This window comes from Myodes glareolus, chromosome 1, assembly GCF_982192425.1.
Source record: "Myodes glareolus chromosome 1, mMyoGla1.1, whole genome shotgun sequence".
In the NCBI taxonomy this organism is placed as follows: Eukaryota; Metazoa; Chordata; class Mammalia; order Rodentia; family Cricetidae; genus Myodes; species Myodes glareolus.
The window spans coordinates 87,989,915-88,017,346 of NC_142026.1; the positions used below are offsets into that span (position 1 = coordinate 87,989,915).

General features: G+C 41.3%; 1 protein-coding gene across 6 annotated transcripts in view; it reads left to right on the plus strand.

Annotated features, from left to right (window-relative positions):
* The window catches only part of Afg1l (AFG1 like ATPase), a 156,575-nt gene that overhangs the window by 66,343 nt on the left and 62,800 nt on the right, over positions 1-27,432 (plus strand). For all 6 annotated transcript variants that reach the window (XM_085690825.2, XM_085690822.2, XM_048425158.3 and 3 more), the window contains one exon: positions 4,549-4,607. In XM_085690825.2, the coding sequence (XP_085546951.2) occupies positions 4,549-4,607 (59 nt within the window). The remainder of the gene's footprint in view (positions 1-4,548; positions 4,608-27,432) is intronic.

A 27,432-nucleotide genomic window follows, 5' to 3' on the forward strand; every position in this document is an offset into this window, starting at 1 on the left:
TGCTTCTCAGAGCATAATCTGTAAAACAGCCCGCATATATGAATAAAACTGCGAAACAAGAATGGGCAGCTCAGTGACAGGAAGTACCAGTGACCAGTGGTTGGCATTTGTCTAGCTAACCCCCTTTTTGAGCTAAGCAAGCTCCTAGCTAAGTAGCTTTCTTGGAGAGGACAGTCAGGAACTCTGGGCACAATAGTCAACACAATTATCTGATGTTTCTGGAGAATGAAAAAAAGCAGACAGATTCCTGAGGGAGAGAACTTAGAGGAGGGCCCGGTGTGGGCTTCAGGGCCCGGGATAATAATTGCTACATTGGCGTCTTGGGTTCTGATGACAAACCCATAGTTCTATAGACTGAAGAGTCAGTTTAGAGCGTTTGAGGTGTGGAGCAGAGCCCCACAGAGAACTAGACTGGGATAGCTCCAAGTTCTGCGTACAAATCCTACCTGGACCTGAGATTTCCAAACCACATCTCATCTCCATTCTCAACTTGATTGGCCTAGAGGCACCTATAGATCAGTAGAGCACATCTCTTGAGTTTGTCTGTAAAGGCATTTCCAGAGATAATTACCTAAAGGAAAAGACCTTCCTGAATTTGGGTAGCAGCATCCTGAAGCTTGGGGCCCAGCTCACATAAAAGGGCAATCTTGGAGCTTGGGTACTTTCTCCCAGATCATTGGCTGCCGTGGTGGGACTTCATTTGGTCTGCCACACCGTCCTTGCCCTATGGGCTGCAGTTTCTAATAAACTAATAAAATATTTTCTAAATAATGAAAGAGAAAAGCTGAATTGCTATTGCTGCTTAGATGGTCTAAAGGTGCCCTTAAAAATTCTATGTAAAATAATATTTTAGAAGGATAAGTCAGATTGGCCCCAGACAGCCATGTAAATATTTTATTCTTATTTTATAGGAAATTTCTTTGAATTACCTTTGTTGAATGCTTTTCATCCTCTAAACCAGTTTGCACGTGTATGAATAGGAATTTTCACCCTCTTGGTTTGGAAACTTGAATTTTAAGGAAAAGATCTGCTATCCACATGCGTCTCCACAGCCTCAATGCGCTTGTCATTACTTCAGAACCCTCTCTGCATGCATTTGTCCCGGAGTGTTATTACAGCTCCTCACTCCGCACAGTTTTAGAGTCCTCATACCATTCTCTACCAAATGAATGGCCGTAATCCCGGTCCTCTATCTTACACAACCAAGTGTTCATTTAGCTCTGTTCAGAAATCATTTAAAAAATCACTAGTGAATTTTTAACTGGTATTTAGTAAATCATGGCAACTGTTGATATAAGTATAATATGAAATCTTTACAGCTAAGGAAGTTGAAACTAACTGTGAAACCCTTTGTAGCTAAATAATATTTCAGGAGGTAGAACTATTGTATTGTAATTAGCATAATATTTGAATTACAGAGGAATTTCAATTTAATAACTACAGCCCCTTTTCCATTGCATAAAAACCTAAAGATTTTCAAGCCAATGGATTCCTGATTAGGATTATGTTTAGAAAATAACCCTCAGAACATAATGTTTGAATCCCATGTTCTTGTAAAGGCTGGGTTTTAAAAATTTAACCCTTTGAAACCTTCAGTCTGTAAGGCTTAGCTCTCCTTTCATTTTGCTACGAGTAGAAATCTTTTACTCAACAGCAAGCGAGCTTTCGCTGCTCTCATTGATCTCAGACCTCCAACAGTGTGTGCTTGTCAGTCTCCTATAGCATTAAACAAAGATAGGAGAGGTGTGGCCGTACGCGCCTTTAATCTCAGCACTACTCAGACAAAGGTGGGCAGTTCTCTGAGACCAAGTTGGTCTGCATGGTGAGTTCCAGAGCAGCCAGTTAGGACAGCATAGTTAGACCCTGTCTCAAAAAAACAAAAACAAAAAACCAAAACCAAAAACCAACCAAACAACAACAGCAAAACAAACAGCTTAAAAATAACACCTTAGCTTTTTTCTAGACTGTTGCGCTCATAGATGTTCACTACTGTTGGTATGTTCTTATAAAAGGATATCTAATATATAATAGAAATGTCACATTTTAAGAACTGTCAATCTGTGGGGGTCATGTAAATGCAGTACTCATACATTTCAAAAAAAATAAAAATTCGTTGTTTAAACCATCACCACAACCACGTAGTAAATAGTTCTGCTTCTCCCCAAAGTTTTCTGTGTCCTTTTGTCTTCACTCACTATGGGTCCTGCCTTCTTTTGTCATCACTCACTGTCGGCCCCGCCTTCTTTCATCATCACTCATTGTTAGCCCCACCTTCTGTCATCACTCACTGTAAGCCCCGCCTTCTTTTGTCATCACTCACTGTCGGCCCCGCCTTCTTTCATCATCACTCATTGTTAGCCCCACCTTCTGTCATCACTCACTGTAAGCCCCGCCTTCTTTCAGCATCACTCACTGTCGGCCCCGCCTTCTTTCATTATCTCTCACTGTTGGCCACGCTTTCTTGTCATCACTCACTGTCGGCCCCGCCTTCTTTCATCATCCCTCATTGTTAGCCCCGCCTTCTTTTGTCATCACTCACTGTAAGCCCCGCCTTCTTTCATCATCACTCACTGTTGGCCCCACCTTCTTTCATCATCACTCACTGTTGCCGCCTTCTTTCTCCTCACTCACTGTGGATCCTTGGTCTTTCCTCAGGAAACCACACTGAGTTGCTTTGGTTGCTGTTGATGGGCTTGTCTTTTCTCTAGTCTGTATCAAGGGAACTACCCAGTGTATTTTGTGTTGGGTCTCATTTCTCTTGAGATTCGCCTATTGTACACTTAGTTTATCTTTTTAAATTGCAGAATAGTATTCCATTGTGCAGATGTGCATGATTTGTTATCTACTCACCAAATGCTACACATCTGGATTGCTTCTTGGTTGGGGATGTTACAAATGAAGGTCTGGATGTTGAGCCTGAGCCTCATGCATGCCAAGAAAACACTTTACCACCAACCTAGGCCCCACCACATTTTAATGCAGCTTCTCCAGCAGCTTTGCAATTGGTGAGAACTATGGGAATATCTGATTGTAAACCCATTTCTCAAATTTTACCTATTTTTCTCAATGGAAGTAAGGATCATAGCCAAGAAAGGATCTCATGTTGAAGTTTAATATCCTCAGAGCTAGGCCAGCATTATCTTACCTTTTGTGATGCCCCTAAATCAAAATTTGGATGTAAGTGAGCTGAAGCTTTTCAATTGCCACAGACCACCTGCAGCCTCTTCCTTCACTGTCATGATGCCACGGTGAGCACTTCTAAGGAGAACAGATGTTTTCTAATAATCATTTTATTTTCATAAAATATAGCAGTTGAAATCTATCCCAGTTATAAAATTTTCTCTAAACAAGGAAATATAGAAAAGATCCTATAATGCTCTATTTCGAAAAAAAGCAAGATACAGTGTAATCTAATTTGTGTATTTACTATTGAGGAAACCTTTTTACTATTTCTATTTTTATAGTTTTTAAAAAATCATGAGCTTTATAGAATGTCTATAAGAGACAATTGGTTGATGCAATAAAATTTCAAACTCTTGGAAATTTTTTTCCGAAGTTTTCCTTAATAATATTTTAAAGGTTCTGCAGTTACATATGTGTGCCATCCTGAGTGCTGCAGTTACATATGTGTGCCATCCTGAGTGCTGCAGTTACATATGTGTGCCTCTCTATTTGGCAAAAGCCTTTCTTAAAAGAAAAGTATAGAATCTTTAAAGTCTATTGCTATTTTCTTTTTGTTTACTTTTGAAAATAAGTATATTTATGAATCTATATTTTGTGTAAGCATACATTCACTGTGACACATATGTATGTTGAAAATCATGTAAGGAAGAAAATACTACCTTTGATATAATCACCTTGTGTTTTAGCTTATTAAAAAGAGTATTTTGATTTTCAGACAATTCATTACAGTGGCTTTTCCTTACCTTTTAATCAAATATGTGACCTTAGGACAAATTCAGGAGCAGTTTTGTCTATCAATGTATTTTCTGAAAGGATTAATTTTACATGACTTTTAATTAGTTACTGCGAATTTACAGGACCAGAATAGATGATTTCCTTCCTGATATAATCTTCTATGTTTAAGGGCTAAGGACTTTGAGATGTGTTGTCTCCTTTTCCTCCTCCTCCTTTTTGTTTTTAGAGATAGGGTTTCTCTATAGTCCTGACTGTCCTGGAACTCAGAGATCCTCCTGCCTCTGCCTCCTGAGTGCTGGGATTAGAGGCACCACTACCACACCCAGCTCTGAGTCTTCTTACACGGATGCTTTGACTCAGGACTCTGGAAGGCGTGACTTTGCATTTTCATTGCGCCTTCCTCCCATGTAAAGCCAGGAGCTGGGACGCTTCTGATTTCCTTTCTGTAACTGCTCATTTTTCTTCTATTAAAAATGTAGTCAGAGTCTTGGTCCTGTCTGAACAGAAATAATTTTGGTCAGCTTTTCCTGTGCTTTCTTCGTCAGTAGAAAGCTTCATTTGCCAGCCTAAAAGAAAAAGTATCATTGTGGTTGAAGCTAAGTAAAAAGCTCATGTATTTGTTTGTTTCAGATCTCTATAAAAATGGACTCCAGAGGGCTAACTTTGTACCATTTATAGCTGTCCTGAAGGTAAGGGGGAATCATTTGTTCATCCGTTGCCTGAGACATGCGGGTGATCACTCAGTGATTCTGTAGCAGCACCTCGGTCTTGCATCAAGCAGAATTCATCTTCATATTTAGACAGTGAAAGATACCTTTTAAAAACAGTATTTCCCCATGTGTACATGGGAAAAATGACAAATATAGTCCAAATTATTTCCTAGCTGACACATTTGATAGTTTACATTTTATAAATCTTAATTTAAGGTTTGCTCATAAATATTATAGCAGAATGTTTAAGTTTATACATTTATCTTGAAAAAAATGTTTGGTGTTCTTTGTTTCTTTCGGGCTAATGGCCATTATTAACATGTTTTCCTAGCTATTAAAGTTGCTATTCTAGAACACCATTATTACAAAAATATTCTAATATATTTAAATGTGATTGCCATCAAGTTATCATGAAATTATGTCAAGTTGAGGCACATAAATAGTTTAAATATTTGTGTGTATCATTGCTGCATTGAGTCTAAAATAGTCTTCATTACAATATCATTAAGAATAAAATAGCCTCCTTTTTTACTGTTAATTTTAAGTAATTTCTACATGATTATTCACTAATTCTATAGTCTGCCCATATTTCCTGAAAGCCTACTATGTGCAAAGTGCCACACTAGTCACAGTAAGTAATAGAATTACAAGATAGGGGATTTTTATCTCCAGGTCTTTATAATCTACTTGAGAATGTAAAATGTACACAAATACTTAAGAAAGCAAAGTATATTGTTCCCAAATTAGCACAATTATGTGCCAAATGTAATTTATCTAATTTTAGGTATTTAAATGTTCTCAGTTCTTATCACCATATCTGAAAAAGAATAAAGTTTTATTTAACGAAAACTAAACTTCAAAAATTCTTCCTAAGAAGGAGTGGAATTGCCTTCAAATACTCTAAGCACACAGTCAGACAATCCCTTTGACACACACTTTAGCTGGATTATTGTTGGTGTTCAAACATCTGTTTCCCTGACAATTTTTGTTTCCCGTGGATTTGAATTTCTCTGAGGTATTTTTAGATGTGGGGAAAGCGTTTTCAGAGGCCCCAGACTGTCGGTAATGTCTCCTTTGGTATTCATGCTTCACACACGGGGAGAGGTAGATTTCCTTCATACTCCAAAGTATGTACCATACAAAGAGACCAAAACACAAACAAGAAATGGAAAAAATAGATGCCCAAAATAGTATCTTCGTATGGCAAGCTGTAGAAAGAGAAGGCTCACAGACCTTCGTCTATATACTTTTTTGGGGGGAGGAGGGAGAGCATAAATCTTCTTTCCTTTTTTTTTTTTTTGGTCAGTAATTTATCATAATTCGATATACAGCACCATCAGTAGACAACTAAACTGGCTGAATTAGATGTCATTTTCATTCCCTTTTCTACTCTTAATTTTTCTGAAGAGAGAAGAACACCAGAGATGAATAATCCATAATTGAGCATGAACTGACATGCCCAAGAAAGTAAAGATTGCATTAGAAAATATCTAAAATGTCCACTTCATTCAAAGGATTTCTTACATGTAACATAACTGAGTTCAGTGACAAGACACTAGAGCTGGTTCTGTGGGAGCTCGTCTGTCTTTCTGCTGGGTCTTACTCTTGGGTCAGCCTGACACAGACTAGAGTCACTGGGGTGAGGGAAACTCACGAAAGCATGACCTCCATCAGATTTGCTGGGAATATGCATGTGGGGACATACCTGTGGGGACATACCTGTGGGGACATACCTGTGGGGACATGCCTGTGGGGACATGCCTGTGGGGACATGCCTGTGGGGACATGCCTGTGGGGACATGCCTGTGGGGACATGCCTGTGGGGACATACCTGTGGGGACATACCTGTGGGGACATACCTGTGAGGACATACCTGTGAGGCATTGTCTTAATTGCTAATTGATTTAAGAGGGCCCAGCCTTCTGCGGTTAGCTAGCCCTGTCCCTAGGCAGGTGGGGCCTGGGCTATCTAAAAAGCTAGCTTGGGAAGCAATCCAGTAAATGCATTCCTTGGTCTCTGTTCAGTTCTCCCCTCAGGCTCCTTCCTTGAGTTCTCTTTATGAAAGCCAAGTAAACCCTTTCCTTCCCTAAAAATATTTTGAACACTGTTTTATCAAAGCAACAGAAAGCAGAGTAGGGCAGTGTGTTTATATGAAGATTCTTTTGTTAAGTATAGATGGCTTCATACTTAACTGAATGACATCTTGCCTATCTACAGATGACAGGCATCAGTCAGTCATACCCTCATCAGTCATACCCTCATCAGTCATACCCTCATCAGTCATACCCTCATCAGTCATACCTGGGTTGGAGTTCGAATCATTTTGGGAACTTGGGGGAGCTTGGGATCATGGAGAGAGCACAAGAGTGGGGATTTTAGTTTAGTTCAAATTTGACCCTCACACTATGTGTTTTAGAGTAGATTTCTGCTATGTGTTTCTCTTGGCTGGGCCAAATGAGAATCCGATAATATCTGTAAATATCAGTGGATAAATTTCCTGTAGTTAAGTTGATCCTTTGGAGGGTTGTTTTTAAGTCATGTGGGATCTACAAAGATGGCTTGTACTCCAGGCCTATTTCCTCCCTTGATAAGTGGCTCATCTAGACTCTCTAGGCTGGGCTCTCCTGCGAATCCACTGGTCCAGAGAGGTGTTTTCATCCTGGCTATTCTGAATGCTTCTATATGTCCCACTTTTGTGTCCCAGTCTTTATTAAGTTATGTATACTTAGCAGTTATATAATTTAATGTTCAGCCAAAGATAAAAGACATTACTAATACGAACGAGATGGTCCCTAGTCTCAGGCATTTGAATCCTTGGTCCTCAGCTGGTAGCACTGCTTGGGGAGGCTTGGGTGTTGCCTTGTTGGAGGCAGTCACTAAAACCCCGAAGCCTGCTGCCATTCCCAGTGTGTGTTCTGTTTTGTGCTTGTGGTTTGAGGTGTGAGCCTGCAGCATCCTGCTCCAGCCTACTGCTATGCTATTCCTGCTACTGCCATGCCATTCCTGCCTACTGCCATGTCATTCCTGCCTCCTGCCATCCTATTCCTGCGTACTGCCATGCTATTCTACCTACAATCATGCCATTCCTGCCTACTGCCATGCTATTCCTGCCTACTGCCATGCTATTCCTGCCTACTGCCATGCTATTCCTGCCTACTGCCATGCCATTCCTGCCTACTGCCATGCTATTCCTGCCTACTGCCATGCTATTCTACCTACTGCCTTACTATTCCTGCCATTGTGGATATAACCCTCAGGAATTATAAGCCCAGATAAATTTTTTATTCTCTAAGTTGCCTGCTAATGATGTTTTATCACAATGGAAAAGTAACTAATATAGAATTTGGTACCAGGAATGGGGTATGTATATTCTGTGTTATATTATTGTTGGAAGTATAAAATTTTATTTTTATTTTACAGAGGGTTATAGTTAAGAGATAGCCTTGAGTCTCCGAAAAGATTTTGGGCTTTTAAATAGTGTTGAGATTGAAAACCATGAGGATTTATGGATTGGACTAAATATATTTTTATTATAATATGGCCGTGAGTCTGTGGAGGCCAGGGAGTAGAATGTGGTGGTTTGAATGAAAATATCCCCGCATAGGCTTTGCTATTTGAATACTTGGTCCCCAGTTGGTGGAGCTGTTTGGGTAGGTTAAGGAAGTGCAGCCTTGCTGGAGAAAGTATGTCACGAGTGGTGGGCTTCCAAAGCTATGCATCCTTTAGTCTTTCTCCCTTGCAGTTCAGAATGTGAGCTCTCAGCTTGCTTTTTCCCCCACTTCTTGCTGGAAGTGTATGCAAGGCTTCTGTGCTTAGCAAACATCCCCAACACCTTGGTATCTAATTATAGGCAAGACAGGTATCTCCACCCCCAGCTCAGGAATTCAGTTATGTTTTAACATAGACATAAAAAGTATAAATATAAAAACTATTAAACACAAAGCACATGTTTTGAGGAGCAGTTAGGTAAATGGTGATCACACGCACATGAAGGGATACAGTGTGATTATTTGTGGGGTGCTTTTCTGAGAGTTCTGTTGATCATAGACTGCAGGATGATGCAAGAACTTGCCTGTTGCCATAGAAGGATGAAAACAATGCTCTACAGAAAAATACTAGAAAGATGTATCTCAAATGTTAGTTGAAATTGTTCCTTATTGTAGGAGACCGCTTGTTCATTTCCCTGCCACCCAGACTCCCGAAATAATCACACAGAAACTGTATGACTTAAATCACTGCTTGACCAATCACTTAAGTGTATTGCTAGCTATCTATTGCATCTAGAATTACCATTTCTATTCTTTTATATTTTGCCATGAGGCTCATGGTCTACTGGCAAGGTTCCTGCTTGCGTCTTTCTCCTCTGGTGTCTCCATGGCATCTTTCTGACTTTGCCTCCTTTCTCCCAGCATTCAGTTTAGTTTTCCCTGCCAAACTCTACTCCTTTGCCCTATAACAGGCCAAGACAGTTTCTTTATTAACCAATGGTATTCACAGCATACAGAGGGGAATCCCACATCAGTGCCTGAATGATAGGATTTTAAGTGGATTTCCTCTTTTAGAGATTTCTGAAATGAAATTTCAGATTTTGATGAAATGAAATGAAATGGAATTTCTGAAATGAACATATATTATTCTCTAATGGAAAAAATTTTAGACAGATCAGATTTGTCCCTCTTTGTTTGTTAGGAACTCAGCAAATCTGGACAGGAGTCTGGTATTCAAATTGAAGTATTGGCAAAAAGCAAAATGGATTGCACATGACCACTATGCAAGTAAATGTGGCATGTGTCTGTCCAGTTGGCGAGGCTAGAACAACATCAGCAGCTGGGGGGTTGGTAAAAAAAATGGATTTATTCTTGAAGCCCTGGAGCTCATGAATTCTGTTATCACAGAAACCACCACATGTGGATCTAGTGAGCCCTCATGTGGTATCCACTCATGGCAGAGACGAGAGAAATGTGAAGGGTGCACTCCACAATAGCCTCCTTTCGTGATGACAGCATCAGTCTATCCATGAGGACAGTGTCCTCATGACACAGCCACCTCCTAAAGGCCGACCTTCCAACACTAACACATGCTTCTTGGAGGACTCCATCAAAAGGCCATGGAGGGATGACTTGGGGGCTAAAGGCAGTTCAGGCCAGGGACCTGAGTTCAATCCTCAGAACCATGTAAATCTGGAAGGAGAGAAGTGCGCACATAGCTATACTCTGACCTCCACATGTCTGTGGCATGTGTGTCTTGTCACACACAAACACACACACACACATACACACACACATACATACACACATGTACTTCTTTATTTTTATAAACAAAGACATATAGGAAGAAAGACTCACGAGCAGGAAGAAAAGACCTGACTAGTTGATCAGAGCCCACGATTAATGCACTGATTCAGACAACAAGAGAAGATGCAGTTTTTAATATTTTAAGAGAAATTTAAAATTCATTTTACTAATAAGATGAAGGAGATGAATTGAATGTAAGATTAGAAGAAAAGTGAGCTGGCAGAAATAAAAACAAAGGGGAGATTGTTGAAGTAAAAACTACTATGGAGATAACCCCAGATGAGGAAAGCAGGCAGATGTCACCAGTCACTCGATCTGTGAGTGTGCGCCTGTGTTTGTGGGTGTGTGTGAAAAGCTTTTTGCTGTTTTGTTCATGTTGGACTTATCCTCTTGCCTCAACTCTCTGAGTCACACATCACAATCACATGTCTAGAAAAAAAACCCTAGAGATAAAGTAGAAAACAGGTTTTATAAAATGAAAATAATCCAGATTTAGTGTTCACTGTGTATCTGCCTAATTCCACCAAGAATAATATATTTTTCTGTTGTATAATCAAATCCAGGATCCCATAAAACTTTGTCATCAATAAGTAAAGAAGTTAGTGGGGAAAATCTGAGACTGAGACCTGTCTGTCTCAAGTAAATACCAAAGTAAAGTAGATTACAATTGTTCTTACAGTGTTAAATTTAAAAGGGTCAGGGCTGGAGAGATGGCTCAGTGATTAAGAGCACTGCCTGTTCTTTCAGGGACCTAGGTTCAATTCCCAGCACCCACACCCATCTGGAATTCTCTCTTTCGAGGACACTTCACAGATGTGTGCAGATGTGGGGCACAGACATACATTCAGGCAAAACACCCATACACATAAAATGAACTAATTAAAATATGTATGGTATCTTGTCAGCTGGGTCATTGTGTACATGCCCAATGTGGTGGCATACTCCTCTCATCCCAGTACTCAGGAGTTGAGGCAGTGGGACTGCGTATTCAAGGCTAGCCTGGACTACATAGTGAGACTCTGTCCCAAATAGGCCAGTGGAAAAATAAATAAATCCCTGCTACATTTCAGAGCCATTTAAATTAAAAGCCCTACAGATATGTATTTTTGGACATATGATAATTTAGGAATTACAGCCTTCATGAAATTTCCTGAGCAAATTACTTTTAAGATTTCACACCACCAGTCAAAATGAATAACTTATAAATAGAGATATTACAGTAAAGTAATTGGTGGTGGTTGAATTGAATCTGATTAAACATTTCAGGCAGTAACATTTTTATCATGTCATGTGAGCACTTCTGTAATTGAATTAAGTACGGGATGCTGAAGTACATGGCAGAGAGGCCTTGACCTGAATGAGCAGCTTGAACAGAGAAAGTGGCACATGTCAGGGTTTCCCCAAAGAGCACATGATACTTACACTGAGACTTAAAAGTCAAAAATTACTAGGAAAAGCCAAAGGGCATTGATCATCAAGGTGGGTGTATGGGAAGGATGGACCATGAGGATTGTACATTTAAGGTGTGATTAGTAATTAGTTCATTAATATTTTATAAACCACTTATTACTATTCTTCTGTTGACCTGAGGCTTTGAGAATTTGTGTAAGACTTAGATTCCCTCTCCTTGCCTCCAAATAAAAGCAGGATGTGTTTGGTGTAGCATGCAAACAGAAGGAACCATGTTGACACTTAGTGCTCTTAGTTAAAAAGATAATTAATATAGTAAACTTTAAAGTCTGTAATTTGAAACTCTCTGATGACCATCTGACACAATTTAGATAATTCTTCTGAAGTATGTATACCGGAAAAATTGCTAAAGCAGTTGCCAGTATCTGCACAGACTGTTCTTTACAGTTTGATGTGTCTGTCTTGGCCTCTACACTGCAATATTTTACAGAAACTTGATATCTCTATCCAGGTCAGCACATAGAAGCTGTAGCCACATCTAGATTGTTACCTGTTTTTGTGAATAAAGCTTTATTGAAAAGCTTCATGCTCATTTCTTTGTATGTTGTCTGTAGCTCTTTTCACACTATAGCAACAGAGTTGAGTCCTTGAAGCAGACTAGTGGTCTTGAAAGTCTAAAATATTTATGTTCTGTCTTTTTTTAGACAGTGTATGGATCCTCATTGATAAGGTGTGTGCAGTAGCCAGGCAATGGTGGTGCACAGCACACCTTTAATCCTAGCACTCGGGAGGCAGAGGCAGGCCAGTTTCTGTGAGTTTGAGGCCAGCCTGGTCTACAAAGTGAGTTCCAGGACAGCTAGGGCTGTTACACAGAGAAACCCTGTCTCAAAAAGCAAAAACAAACAATCAGACAAAAACAAACTATAACAAAAACCCTAAAACCCAAAATAAACCCAACCCCTCTCCCCAAAATTAAACCAAAACAAAACAAAAATAAAGTGTGCGAGGCACAAGCAGCTATTTAAACTAATATGTGTAAACAGCATATTTTTCCTAGAAAATTTTACTTATTCATGTAACAGAAACCCTGTGCTAGGGTAGATTCAGTAGCAGCTATCAGAGAAAGTGTTACTTCAAAAGCAGGATAAAGGAGTGCTGGAAAAGAAGGAGGTTGGTGGGCTAAGAGCCAAGAGAGTGGCCAGTGTACAGTTGCAGATGATTCCGTAATTTGAGATTTATTGGCTTTGTTAAAATCAAATGAAAATGCTATTTACACACACACACACACACACACACACACACACACACACACACACAGAGAGAGAGAGAGAGAGAGAGACAGACAGACAGACAGACAGACAGACAGACAGACAGACATGCACACATACTTCTGTATTTATTTGCAGTCCTGGAGATTGAATCCAGGCACTTGCACATGTTGGTCAAATAAGTATTCTACTTTGAAGGCATATCTGTAGCTCTAGCTTTTACATTGATTGTTTTGTTATTTATTTATTTAGGAGACAGAATCTTTAAACTGTGTGAGGTGTTTTGTTTTGTTTGGTTTTTTTGAGACAGGATTTCTTTGTGTAGCTTTGGAGCCTGTCCTGGCATTCATTCTGTGTGCCAGGCTGGCCTTGAACTCACAGAGATTCACCTACCTCTGCCTCCAAAGTGCTGGGATTAAAGGCGAGCACCACCACTGCCTGGCTTTAGAGGCAGTCTGTTTTTTTTTTTTGTTTTTGTTTTTTTGGTTTTTGGTTTTTGGAGACAGGATTTCTCTGTGGCTTTGGAGCCTGTCCTGGAACTAGCTCTTGTAGACCAGGCTGGCCTCCAACTCACAGAGATCCGCCTGACTCTGCCTCCCAAGTGCTGGGATTAAAGACGTGCGCCACCAGCAGAGGCAGAGTCTTAATCTATATGGCAGACTGGCCCAAATCTCACAGTGTAACTCAGGCAAAAGGATTGCCTCAGGCTTTTGAGTGCTAGGAGTCGAGATGTGAGCCATGGTGCCCAGTAAGTTTAGACAGATTAAAATAGGTCTTAAGTGCATAGTGATTGAATAATTTTCATTCCACACAATCTGTGCTATCATTAGTATTTAAAATTGTGATCTTAAAGGTGTGGAGGACTAACTGATATTTTGACAGAAGAATCGTATTAACCTTAAGGGTGGGATTGGCTAGCAAAAGTATTTCTAGTCCCATCTGCTTGGTTCTGGAAACAGGTGACTGTTTAGACCTGTCTTTTGTATTTGGGTAAAAATTCTGTTCACTCCATCGCTTACCAAGCAGACAGTTTTGTATGATTCGCTCCACAGTGAAGGAAATGCTATGTGTAGATTTTAAAGTTGAGAGCTTCGGTGTGAACCTCACTGTCCTTTTAGGATTTTCATCGTCAGTTTAACTCTAGAACAACTCTGACATGCCATCCCCGTGGGTACTGTCCTGTGTGGTCGCCTTTGCCATGTTTCTAACAAAGATAGGCTGTCACCAGTAAGTCAGCATTCTGATCGTCTTTTACAGTGACAACAGGCTGCTACTTTTTGAGAGTTCTTCTTTTCCTCTTAAAATTAAATTTTAGGTGATTAGGACTGAGCTGTGGACAGCAGCCAGCAGAGCATCCTACAGTATGATTTTCTCTTTCATCAGTATCATCTAGGAAATGAAATTAGAGAACAATAGGTCCTAACATCAACTCTTCAGAATTTTCCATTTCTGACAAAACGTTGCTCATTTGGAAGCATTGTATTTTGATTTAGCATGAGTTGATTTTAAATATGAAATGCATATATACTTAATCATTGAGGATAGTAACAGTTTTGTTGCTTCTAAGTTTGTACTATTTAGTTCAAGGATGACTACATATCTTTTACTTGGTAATATTTCTGAACTATTTTTTGTTTGTTTGTTTGTTTGAGATAGGGTTTCTCTGTAGCTTTGGGGGCTGTCCTAGAACTTGCTCTGTAGACCAGGCTGACCTCGAACTCCCGGAGATCTGCCAGTCCCTGCCTCCCTTGTGCTGGGATTAAAGGTGTGCACCATCACTGTGCAGCTGTTACATTTTCTTAATCAAAAACATTTAAAAAGCTGCTGTTAGATTTTATGATCTGTTTTCCAAGGGTCGTATCCTGCTAGTGGGCACTTGGAGGATGTTCTTTGCTATAGTCTGCAGCTGCAAGCAGTAGAAAAGATGCTCATGCCTTCAGACAAGACATCGTGGCCTTCATCCCTTGTCCAGTACTGCCACTAGGGTTTTAGAGTTGTTAAATAAATGGATCTTGTTGCTTTGTCTTGCGGTGGCTTCCACAGCTGCTGAGAGCAGTTTGCCCGTGTGGTCATGGTGCCTTTTGGTACTTGAGCCCTCAGGTTGTTAGCCTAAGGGTTAGTGTCCACCCAACTGCCCTCCACTCGACTGTCACCTGAGTCAGTCTTCCAGGGGTCTCTTTGTCAGCCCGGTGATGTCTTTACTTGGGAGCTGCCTTATTAATATTTAGAACTGAGCGAGAGACAAAGGAGAAGAGAAGTACCGTGCAGACTCCTGGTCTCAAGAGAATGCTGGTTTCCCACAAACCACTGGTGTTCATTTGAATCCTTTTGGGTGTTTGATGTCTTACAAGACAAAAAAAAATGATCATTTGATGTGTAGTCAATTTCTGGGATTAGTGACTCTTGGGCCTAAATAAATTGAGGAAGTTGACCCAAGGTGTTGTCATCTATGAACTTATTTTGTGCTTGAGAAAAATAGACTTGAAATTACTGAGAAAAATATATTGATAGCAACAGGAACTTCATCAGTAATATGTGATTTTGTTTTGTGTTCTTGAAATGGATAAATAGGATTAAAATTAAAAATTGTTGTGATGTAATTTTAAGATGTAATTCTTACTCATCTTTATCTCCAAATGAAAACTTTGTGTTAGGTAGCCTATGGAAAAGTAATTTGGGGTATATGCTTTTAAAAATATTTTTCCTGTCTTGTAAAATGAAAATAAAGATTTTCTATAAAATATATTAGTTATATACTTGCTTTTAACTGAAATACAAACAGCTGTGCCTTACATATAAAATATATAGTTTAGGACTTGAATTCTTTTCCTTGAATAAATAGTTATTTTCAGTTTAATTACAAGAAATCAGTTCTGTGGTGACAAAAATGGTTTAAAGGAAGTGTGTCTTAAATATGAATTAGTGGCTTCTTTGAATCATGAGATAAATTAGTTTAATTATACATGGCAATTTTCTCGGCTAGTGATGTAATGTGAAATAGAGTTCTCCCTTTCCCCTCCCCTAAAACTCAAGCCAATTAAAGGAACTTTTAAGCTCTGTCGCAGGCCACCATGGAAGTCCGCAGAGAAGGACTGTAATCCAATAAACATTTCATTTAGATCATGAAAAGGAGACATGAGGAGGCGCTCCTTTAAGAGAGGGTGTTACTATGAGTCTACCCATGAGGAGATGTGAGGAATTTGCCAAATTAACCAAGAGGTCCTCATATTTAACGCACAATCGTGTCAAAACTAACAGAATCATTATTTAATTTGCTTGAACCCTACATTGAGGAACCTCTGAAAAGCCACAACTGTTCTCTTCAAAGCCCCCACTGTGGGGCTGGACGGACAGGGCAGAGGGAGGTTGTGAGAAATCCAGATAGCACTTAGCCCTGGCCGGAGCTGGTCAGAAAAGGGAAGAGATAATTAGGCATAATTAGCGTGTATGAATCGTTGTCTCTCTGCCCTTAGCTTGAATAAATTTTGAAGAAAAAAAAAACCCGTGGTGGTGCAAAGCCTTTGATGTGGGAAGAGTCATTGTGGCAGCGAGGCAGGGTTTTATACTTTTGTCGTATTGGTTGTGGAGCAGAAAGACTGAATGGGCCCTGCACCCCCAAGTCTGCTTTATACCAGGGACTTTTGGATTCTCTTGAAACAAAAATGGATCCCAAGTTTTCAGTTGTCTCTAATGAGGTAGGGGACCTCATCAGGGCTCAGAGGGAGCCATCTTTAGCTTTGTTTAAATCTTAACCACCGTTTTTTTTTTCTTCTAGAAAATCTGTTTTTTTTTTTTTTTTTTTTTTTTTTTAAAAAAATCAACGCATCTCCCCACCCTCCGGTGCTTAGCCGGCACCTCCAGTAGCAGAAAGGACTGTGCACAGGAAAGCCAAGTAGAAAAATTAGATAAAATTTATCACACAAGGAACAACACATTTTTGTGTTTTAGTCCTCTCCAGTTGATGAACATCTTCTGCCTTAAAATCAGTAACCTCCTAGTAAGGTTGTTTTATAAGGAAGATAGTAAGAAATCGTACAGGGAATAACTTTAGCCTGCCTTCTGTGAAGCGCTCATCCTAAAATTGAAATGGCACTAAGTAAAGCAAAGTGTGTTACTAGGTATAGCATTTATGTTTTTAAATGAGATCAGTTTGACTAAAATATTACTTAGTATATTCCCTGTAAACTTTCTTTTATTTTTGAGTGAAGTACAAGCCTGGCAACCTGGCTCTGTGTCCACAATAGTCTGTGCAGGGTTATTTTACTCCCGGGGAAGAACTTGCTTCTGAGAAAGCATTGCATTTCCTTGGAGATTTTTGAGTGATCAGGGACAGCCGGGCCACCCAAAATCTAGTGTTAATTTGCTTTGGTTGTTGATTTATGTTCACTTCGATGGCCCCGAATATTTTCAAATTAGTCCTCAACAAAAATAAATTAGTCACTTGAAAACTCAGCAGTACCCTATATGTTACACGAGGGTGAGGGAAAGCTGAGGTGGGTTAGCTGGAGTGCCCAGTCTCAGAGCACCGCCCCTAGGCCAGTCTCCCATTTCTGACATTTTCAGACACTCCCTTGAGCTACTTGGCATCAGATACATGAGTGCCCAGCTTGCATTCAGTTAGTAGTCTCCTTCCAGCATCTCTTAGCTGTAATTCAGTCATCAGTAGCCTGCTCCTCCATGTGTGATCTGCGGATCAATTTTTGTGAGAGTCACTTTGCTTAAGGATAGCTTTCTTATGACACTGTGATTCCGGGCAGACTTCTTTTAAGCCATGATGCTCTGAGATGCCTTTGGCTACTTAACCCACTTTGCATATTGTACCATTTGTAGAGTAAAGTAGCCTTTTATACTTGAAGTTGGTTTGAACTCTGAAAGGCAACACCTGAACAGCTCACAAAACTGGATAATTATGGCTGATTGTGTTTTTCAGGTATAGGTCACAGAAAACTCATTTGGGGTAAAGTATGTACAAAGCTAAGAAATATGCAGATTTCCTGTTGTAGGATTGTGTAAAAATTATTTACAGTTAATACTTGCATAAAGGTTAGAAAGGTTGATGAAGTGATATTTAGTTTCGCTTTACTATTCACTGCGTGTCAGAATGTAATTATGACTGATTCATGAAACTGTCTTAGAAACGAACCATCTTTATTAAAATGCTGATCAAGATAAGAGCTGACAGTAATAAAGAATAGAACATTTTAGTCTTGTTGCTTTTGAATGATTGCTAATTACCCCAGAGGTCATGTATAGTGCTTGGTAGGATTCATTGACATTATTTCTTTTAAGTCTGCTGTTTCAACAACATCTGAGCATGAAGACACAAACTGTGCGCCAGGAACAATAGTTTGGCCAAATTCTCCAGGCTCCGAATGCCTAAGACATTTGTTTTCCTACTATGTGAATTTAGTTTTTCGCTGTCAAAATCATAATTACCCTAGGGGTGGGTGGCACAAACAACTTTGTGTGTTCATTTGTTATTGACTGTGTTTATATCTACTTTTCCCATTTTTAAGTTGGTCTCATAGGCTATTGAAACACTGTTGTCTCATAATGTATGTAAGCATATAAAATTAACAAAAGCCAGAACATGCATTGGCCCATAAGTTAGAATCTGTAGAAAGGACATCCCAATGCATAATTAGAATATACTCTTACTATCAGTAGCTCATGTTTCATTTACTTTTTGTTTTTATTTAAAAAAAGGACCTTGTCATCTTTAAAAATGTGTAGGAATCTATATATTTTATTCCTTAGCCCACAATACTTGGTAGAATGCCTATATTAGTAAAATTTGGTTATTTGGTTAAACTCTTCATAATATCTAAAGTGACCTTCAAAATTCCTCACAACCCAAAGTAGTAGTAGTAGTAGTAGTAGTAGTAGTTTTGTGTGTGTGTGTGTGTGCGCGCGCATGCACGCACGAGTGTATGCATGTTTGTGCACACATGCATGCATGCATGCATGTATGTATGCAAGCCACATAACCATTCTGATCATCTCATATATCAATGTAGTTTCCATAGGACAGAAAAGCCATGAGATTACTAAGGTCATATCTCAATTGGCCTTGGTAGTCATCATAACAAAAGGCATAAAGTTGGGCGGAAGGGTAAGGGGTGGATGGGGGAGTTGGAGGACTAATGGGATGGATGTGGTCAAGATATAGCATGAAATTTTCCAAGAACTGATACAGTTCCTCCCTCCCTAGTCTCTTCGTCCCTTCTTCCTCCCTTCCTTTTTTTCTGAACAGCATCCTTGTGAGCCTGGCGCTGTCACTGACTGTGTCAAGCCCTTTAAATCTGGTTTTTCCACTGGCAAGTGATGGGATGAGACTACAAGACTGCAAGCCTTGTAATGCCATGACTTTTAAAGATCAACTTTAGTTTTTTTTTCTTTAAAACTTTATTGACTCTTTGGGAGTTTCACATCAGGCATCCCAATTCCATTCACTTCCCAGTCCCCTGTCCTCCCCTCATCCCTGCCACACCCCCCATAAGGAAACAAATCAAAGTAAGCACTCAAGCGAACAAAAGCACAAAACAACCCACATCAAAACCAAAACAAAATCCACAACAACAGAAGAATCTCTTTGCTGCTTCTTTCCTGCTTCTCCAAACCTCTTCATCTATCCTGGTGGCAATGGGGGCTTCAGTGTGCCCTATAGAATACCTCTTTGTCCCATCGGTTTTGCTGTCAAATGTTCATGCAGTGAGTCATTGGTCTGGTTCAAGGCCTTTGGTTTTTGGTACACCATCATCTCTGGATCGTAACCAGAATTCCTCTGGGATATGCTGTGGCTGTCACTGGTCTTGGAGATCTTGTGGGTATCGTTCCTCAAGACCAGTCCCTTCACCAGCTCCAGTTGGTCCTAGATAGGGTAGATGCTAGGGTGGGTCAACCCAAGGCCGGGCTGTGGGCCTGGATAGCAACCATGACCTTGTGTAGCAGCGCAGGCCACTCAGATCTGGATGCTTCCTGGCCCTTGGACACCAACCTGGACTCAGGTGATTGATCTGACTCTGGGCATCCTCATGGTGCTTGGGAGCAACAGGTGCCCCATATATCAATCCAAATCCTGGCTGCTATAGGGCTAAGGACCCTAACATGGCCCTTAGCAGTAGCCTGGGCCCAGATGACACCATGACCCCAGGTGGAAGCGCAGTCCACCCATGTCTGTATGGCTCCTGCTTTGACATGGCCCTCAGTCTCCAACCAGGTTTCATTATCTGTTGCAGATCCTGGGTTTCTCTATCGGCCCTAGTGGCAAGCTGGGCTACAGACTTCAACACATACCATGGCTACTATAGGACCAGGGACCCCACATAGTCCTCGGCAGCAGCCTGGCCCAGACATCATTGTCATGGTACCAGGTGGCAAGCAGATCTGCCTCTCAGTCTACTCCTCCCTCTGTCACCATGGATTGAGGTGGCAAGCAGGCCTTCAGTGTCTGCGCACTCCTCACCATAATCAGGTCTTCTTTTCTGGATCTTCCCATATTGCATGAACCATCTGTTTCTCTATTACTTCGAACTGTCCACTACACATTTCCTTATTGTAATAAGGCATACATGCCCACCACCGCAGGCAGATCTGTGTGAGTTCAAGGCCAGCCTGGACTACAGAAAGAGTTCCAGGACAGCTTGGACTGTTACACAGAGAAATCCTGTATCAAAAAATTTTAAAAAAAGTTTAGAACTTGATTGTATTTTTCTTTTTGGCTGTGTTGTATTTCTTTTATGAAAGGGTTCTAAATATGGTGTTTAAGTCCTAGGCTGGCCACTCCACCAAAGCTTAACAGCCCCACATAGCAAATAATGTACCTCGTGAAATAACAGAAATATTTTGATGTCAACAGGCATCTGTTAGTTGCTTAGTCACTGGAGATGCTAATATTGCTGATATATAAATCCTGCCATTAAGGAAATTAGGTTGTTATAACACAAAAGAAATACCAACACGTAACTATAATATAGGAAAATACTGTACTGAACTGTACTACAGAGAGAGTAGGAATGAGTAACTGGTCAGGGGCAACAATGCTACCCGTGGCATAAATACAGCACAGTAAATAAAAATCTCAAATTTTAAAAGTTTCTCACCCTCTTCAATGCTGGTGATTATGGAGGTGTATGTGTGGTAGGCACAGGACCCAAGCCAACTCTGCATGAAGTTGTGTGTTCACACACTGCAGTGACAGGATGGAGTTGTGTGTTTACACACTGCAGTGACAGGATGGAGTTGTGTGTTTACACACTGCAGTGACAGGATGGAGTTGTGTGTTTACACACTGCAGTGACAGGATGGAGTTGTGTGTTTACACACTGCAGTGACAGAATGGAGTTGTGTGTTTACACACTGCAGTGACAGGATGGAGTTGTGTGTTTACACATTGCAGAGGGACAGAATGGAGTTGTGTGTTTACACACTGCAGTGACAGAATGGAGTTGTGTGTTTACACACTGCAATGATAGGATGGAGTTGTGTGTTTACACATTGCAGAGGGACAGAATGGAGTTGTGTGTTTACACACTGCAGTGACAGGATGGAGTTGTGTGTTCACACTCTGCAGTGACAGGATGGAGTTGTGTGTTTACACATTGCAGAGGGACAGAATGGAGTTGTGTGTTCACACACTGCAGAGACAGAATGGAGTTGTGTGTTTACACACTGCAGTGACAGGATGGAGTTGTGTGTTTACACACTGCAGTGACAGGATGGAGTTGTGTATTTACACACTGCAGTGACAGGATGGAGTTGTGTGTTTACACACTGCAGTGACAGGATGGAGTTGTGTGTTTACACACTGCAATGACAGAATGGAGTTGTGTGTTTACACACTGCAGTGATAGGATGGAGTTGTGTGTTTACACATTGCAGAGGGACAGAATGGAGTTGTGTGTTTACACACTGCAGTGACAGGATGGAGTTGTGTGTTCACACACTGCAGTGACAGGATGGAGTTGTGTGTTTACACACTGCAATGACAGAATGGAGTTGTGTGTTTACACATTGCAGTGATAGGATGGAGTTGTGTGTTTACACATTGCAGAGGGACAGAATGGAGTTGTGTGTTTACACACTGCAGTGACAGGATGGAGTTGTGTGTTTACACACTGCAATGACAGAATGGAGTTGTGTGTTTACACATTGCAGTGACAGAATGGAGTTGTGTGTTTACACATTGCAGAGGGACAGACTGGAGTTGTGTGTTTACACACTGCAGTGACAGGATGGAGTTGTGTGTTCACACACTGCAGTGACAGAATGGAGTTGTGTGTTTACACACTGCAGTGACAGGATGGAGTTGTGTGTTTACACACTGCAGTGACAGGATGGAGTTGTGTGTTCACACTCTGCAGTGACAGGATGGAGTTGTGTGTTTATGAACCAAAGAGGGACAGTTCACTCTGCTTCCTTCTGTTTGTTTGCTTTTTGCCAGTTCACACAGCCCTCAGTCTGGGCTGTCTCTCCAGTTGTAATGAAGTGATGATTTCCCTATGAAAACTGGTTAAGACTTAAAGGGAGAAGGAAAGGGGGAGGCGGCTAAAAACAATTGGAGTGTATGTGTGAGAAGTTAGTTGACCTAGAGCTAAGTAAGTCGGGAATAGAGAGAGCCGATTAATACAGAACAAAGCCATATAGCAGCTCTCTTTGACGGGACAACAAGAACAAACAATTTTCTAGGTTGTAACCACAGGCTTAAAAAGTCCATCGAACATGGGAATTCCTAATTGCGTGTGGAAGACTGACTGCTGAGGGAGGCATTCGTGCTAAGTATACTGTGATTTGGGGAGTGCTCCGAAGGAACAAACTACAGTATCTGGGGTAGCACGGGGAGAGCCTTGGGCAGTGAGCGCAGACATTGATTGGGTCTCTGCTAATGAGGACCAGTACAGAAAAATACCTTGCCCATGTGTGTTCACAGGGTTTCAGAGTTTGAAGGGACTTTGGAAACACTTATCCCACAACCTTATTATAGATTATGGCCAACAGAAAATTATATCTGCTGTCTCTTTCCTTAAGATTACCCAGCTAGTTGCAGAACCGGGATTAGAATCCAGACTTCCTGTTCTTTAATGAGAGTTCCTTCCACCAAACCATGCTACACGTGTGTGTATGTGTGTGTGTGGGGGCTCATCATATTTGCGTATTTCGTATGTTTTAGCCTTTGGTAGAATTGATTATTTGGCATTGTTTTATCCTTCAGGAATTCTTTATCTTTGTTGTGTGGATGTGTAGTCTGCCTTAGACATCTAGCTATGGTCTTTACATGGTGAGCCAAATAGGGTGAGACTCAAAACTTGTTTTAGCCAATAGCTTAGAATTACTTCTCTGTCTCTTTCAGCAGGAGTAACTATTGCCTGACTAAAGTGGCCTCTTCCATCTTCAGGTAGAAGTGCTAATGAGCAATGACAGAGAAAAAACTGGACAAATGAAATGAGGAGAAAGAAAAACCTGAGCTCAGAATTTACCACAAGCTCTTTTTAATCAAGTGCATAGGAATGAACAGGGCCCTCCTTTTTTTAAAGACAGGGTTTCAGGGGTTCTCTGTGTATCTTTGACTGTCCTGGAACTCACTCTAGACCAGGGTATCCTCAAATTCAGAGATCTACCTGCCTTTGCCTCCCAAGTGCTTGGGTTAAAGATGTGCACCCCCACCACCCAGCTATATGTGAGCCTTATATTCAAAGATCTAATGCTATTTTTTAAACAATTTATTAATTTATTTTTATTTTATGTGCATTGGTGTTTTGTCTGCATGTATACATGTATGAGGGTGTTCAGTCCCCTGAAGCTGCTACTAACAGACAGTTGCGATTTGCTATGTGGGTACTGGAAATTGAACCCAGGTCCTCTGGAAGAGCAACCCCAGGTCCTCTGGAAGAGCAACCAGTGCTTTCAACCTCTGAGCCATCTCTCCAGCCCTGAAAGACTGTTTTCATATTGAAGAAGAGTTTTGTTTTGGTTCATGGTTCCAGACCTAGGTCTGTGGGCAATATTTGGTGATGGTCTTGGTTGGTAGATTCTGAGGTAATGTGGGTATTGCATAGCAAGAGACTGGTGGCATGCTTGCATATATGATAAATTCTGCATGTATGTATGTGCTGCGTGTGTATGTTTTTTGATCTCAGTATTCTGTCATGGGAGCTCAACTCTGGTGATAATGCTGTAGTCACAATCACCTGCCAAAAGCCCCACCTCTAGATACTAGTGGATTAATTCCCCATCTTTTAATACCCCACATTGGGGATTAAACTCTAATGAAGGAAGAGACAAATAAAATGAAATGTATATGAAAATCACCTTTAGAAACCTGTTACTTTCTAAGCTAATTTTACAAAGAAACAAAATATACTCCTAAAAAGAAAATGTCACTGATTTATGACTTCATATTCACCCAAATTAGTAACATAATCAATCAATCAACCAGTTGCCCAATGTAAGTCATGGTAACATAAGGACAACATTTTATCGCTTCTGATTGGGTCATCAACTTGGCCCAGGAAACTGCCATGTCTTAAATGGCACTCAGAGTCTTAAATAGATGGTTTAGGTTTTCTATAGTTTCTCGATATATTTTAAAGATGATGAAAACTGTATTTTATGAGTCCAAATATTTTTAAAATGTATTTCTTTTTATCTTTTTGTGTATGTGGTTTTGCTTGCATGGATTTAAGTGCACCACATGCATTCAGTGTCCTCAGAGGCCAGAAGTTGTCTGCTGGAACGGGATGAAAGTTGTGGGCTTCCATGTAGGTGATGGCAACCAAATTTGTGGTCTTTACAAGAGCAGCAAGTGCTTCTAACTGCTGAGCCATCTCTCCAGTCCCTTCCCCCCAGTATTAAAAAAGAAGTCAGTTTATCTAAGATAGAAGAAAGACAAGGTACATCATTAACATTACAAACAAGACCTCAAGTAGATGACAGACTTGTTCCAGGCTGATGTAGTAGACCACAGAGCCACTGCAGGCTGATGTGGTAGATGACAGAGCCATTGAGGGCTGATGTAGTAGACCACAGAGCCACTGCAGGCTGATGTGGTAGATGACAGAACTACTCCGGGCTGATGTTTTTCTACCTTCTATAGATGGTGATGGTGTTGGTGTCTCTGAAGTCCATGTCCCACTTCAGAGTTCTGACAACAGAGAGAGACTCACCTTCTGTTTTTGCAAGGCTGCAGTGCTACACTGCAGTTCCCTCAGCAGCCTCAGAACCTTTTTTTTTTTTTTTAAGACAGGCAGTGTCTCACCTTGTAGTTCTTGCTGGCCTGAAAGTCCTGTGTAAATCAGGCTGGCCTTGAGCTCATAGAGAGATCTGCTTGCCTCTACTTTCTGAGTGCTGGGATTAAATGTACACACCACCATGCCCTCCCCTCAGGCTTTGCTGGATTGCCCTTTGGAGAGAATAGAGGCTTGGCTACTTTGAAAATATTTTTAGTGACATATCTAAAAATCTGTTGCTTCAGAAGAACGGATGCTTGAACAGTTTAGTGGCGCTCACAACACAGCTCTCTAGCCTCGGCTCCTAAAGTCTGAGTCTATACCCTCCTGTAGTTCATCACTCGGGCCATCTACTTTCTCTGTATGTCTTTTTCCTAGTGGCTGTATTGAGCTCTTTAATTGGGCTGCTCTGGCTTTGCCAATGCATTGTTTCTCCGCACTATGCCTTCATTCATTCATATAGTTCTCCACAGCCAGATGCATTCTTGTTCTTTGCTGCCATGTAGGAGAGTGATGCTTTTTATGCCATTCTATACAAACGTGAGCAGGAGGAAGTCCAAGGCAGGTACTGTGACCAGATGTCTGATGGAAGCAGCTTAAGGGAGGGAGTGCTTATTTAGGCTCATGGTTTCAGAGGGATTTTAGTTCTTTTTGGCCAGGAAGTCCTGACGGTAAACCAGAACAAGGCTTGAACCAGGGACAGGTACAACTTTCAAAAGCCCATTCCTAGAGACCCCACATTCTTAAGGTTCCTCTGCCTTCAGAAATCTGCTGCAAGCTGGGTACTAAGCACCCACAGCATAAGCCTGAAGGAGACACTGCACCCCACATCAGGGACACAAAAGGGCCAAAGCCCTGTCACAGTGTCCAGTGCCTTCAATCTGATTTCAAAAGTCCCCACAGTCTTAACAGATCTGACATTGTTCAAAGTTCAAATCTTTTCTGAGACTGGAGGCAGTCTCCTATCTCTGAGTCCTTCCTTGCCAAATCAAAAAACTACAAGTTACATATTCCCAATCAATAACAGCCCAGAGCAAAGATCGCCAACCCAGATGGGAGGAACTGGAGGACAACAAGAAAAGATGGGACCAAGGCAAGACCAAACTCAGTGGGGCAGGCGGCGAACCCGGTCTTTCCAGTCCAGCATCCAGGGCACACCGAGTTATGATTTGGGATAAAACAAGCTAACACAGCCCATCTCTAAGGCCCTGACACTTGCAACACCTGTGGCTCCTCTTGGGCTGACTCTGCTCAGTGCTGGCCTGAGCTCCTCCGCTCCATTTCTTCACCTCCTTTTCAATGAATACATATTAATTATTCATAATGAGTTTCATCATGACAGTCTCAGACACGTACGTACTGTGTTTTGATCTTGAACTTCACTGCCTTTCTCTCTGACTCCCGCTGAGTCTCTTTCAGCTCACACTCTTCTATTTCCGTGCCCCTTTTAATTTTTAATTTTTATTTCTTTTTATTTTTTATTTGCTATCTCAACTGGATTTCACTAGGCTTACTTATATGAAAATAAGGATCTGTGCAGAGGAGAGGGCTGCCTCGAAGTGGCTACACCACTGAAGTAAATGCCTTTCTCCCCCGCCCCACCCACCATGAACTGTGTCTAAATCCTCGGAGAGGGGCGGGGTCTCCTGGGTGCCTCCCTGTAGGCAGCAGGATGCCGGTGGCCGGTTCTTATGTAGAGCTTTTGCAGACATTCACAGCCATACCTCTCATTTCCCCCAGCTTTTGCATTCATTCTGCACCTCTGGCCACAGTCCCTGGGCCTTACAGAAGGCGGGACAGCTGTCCTGCTTATGGCTGAACACCCGACAGTCGCTCGTTCTCAGCACTTTAACCAGTGTGGGTCTCTGCAGTCACCACTGCCCTCTGCAAAGAGAAGCTTCTCTTCCTGAAGTGGACACGTCGCTGACCTGGGGGCATAAACATGGTTCTTTAGAAGGCAATTTGATTGGCACATCATGTCCATTTAGCAAAATGTCAGCGGTCACTTCCCCTCTAGGGTCTATGAAGTCTCTGGGTTCCCTCATGTGGGGTAGGACTCAAATCCAATCAATGTGGGCCATTAGCTCTGGAACAGAGGTGCCACTATTGTGCCAGTGGGCACGTCTTGCCTGGCTGGCTGGCTGGCAGTGGTGCAAGCAGGGACCTCAGCCGAGTGATAGTGTTGATGACAATTCTCTCCCAGCAGTCTGTGCAATCTCTCAGCTCTGTGAGGGCTGGTCAGCCGGGAGGAAATTTCAGGTCAGTTCCAGCTTGGCTTCTTGTCTTACATCTTGCAACCAAACTGTGTTTTATCTTCAACAATAGTGGCTTCCCATCTAATTCTGGTGGGACACCAACAGCAATGGCGATGCCCACTCGTACCTTCCCCTGGCAGGACTTTGACTTGATAGCCTATGGCTTCCGGCCACAGGTTTGTCTACTCACGCAGGACACCTGCATTCAAACCACTTGTGGCTCTGAAAATTGCCGAGTATATGATTTCTTATGGCTTCTTCTTCCATTCTTAGTCTTGGTTGGCCCTCCCTGCTATGCTCTCTGTGCCTCTACCTCCTCACCTCCCTCCCCACTTACTCCTCGACTCCACAGT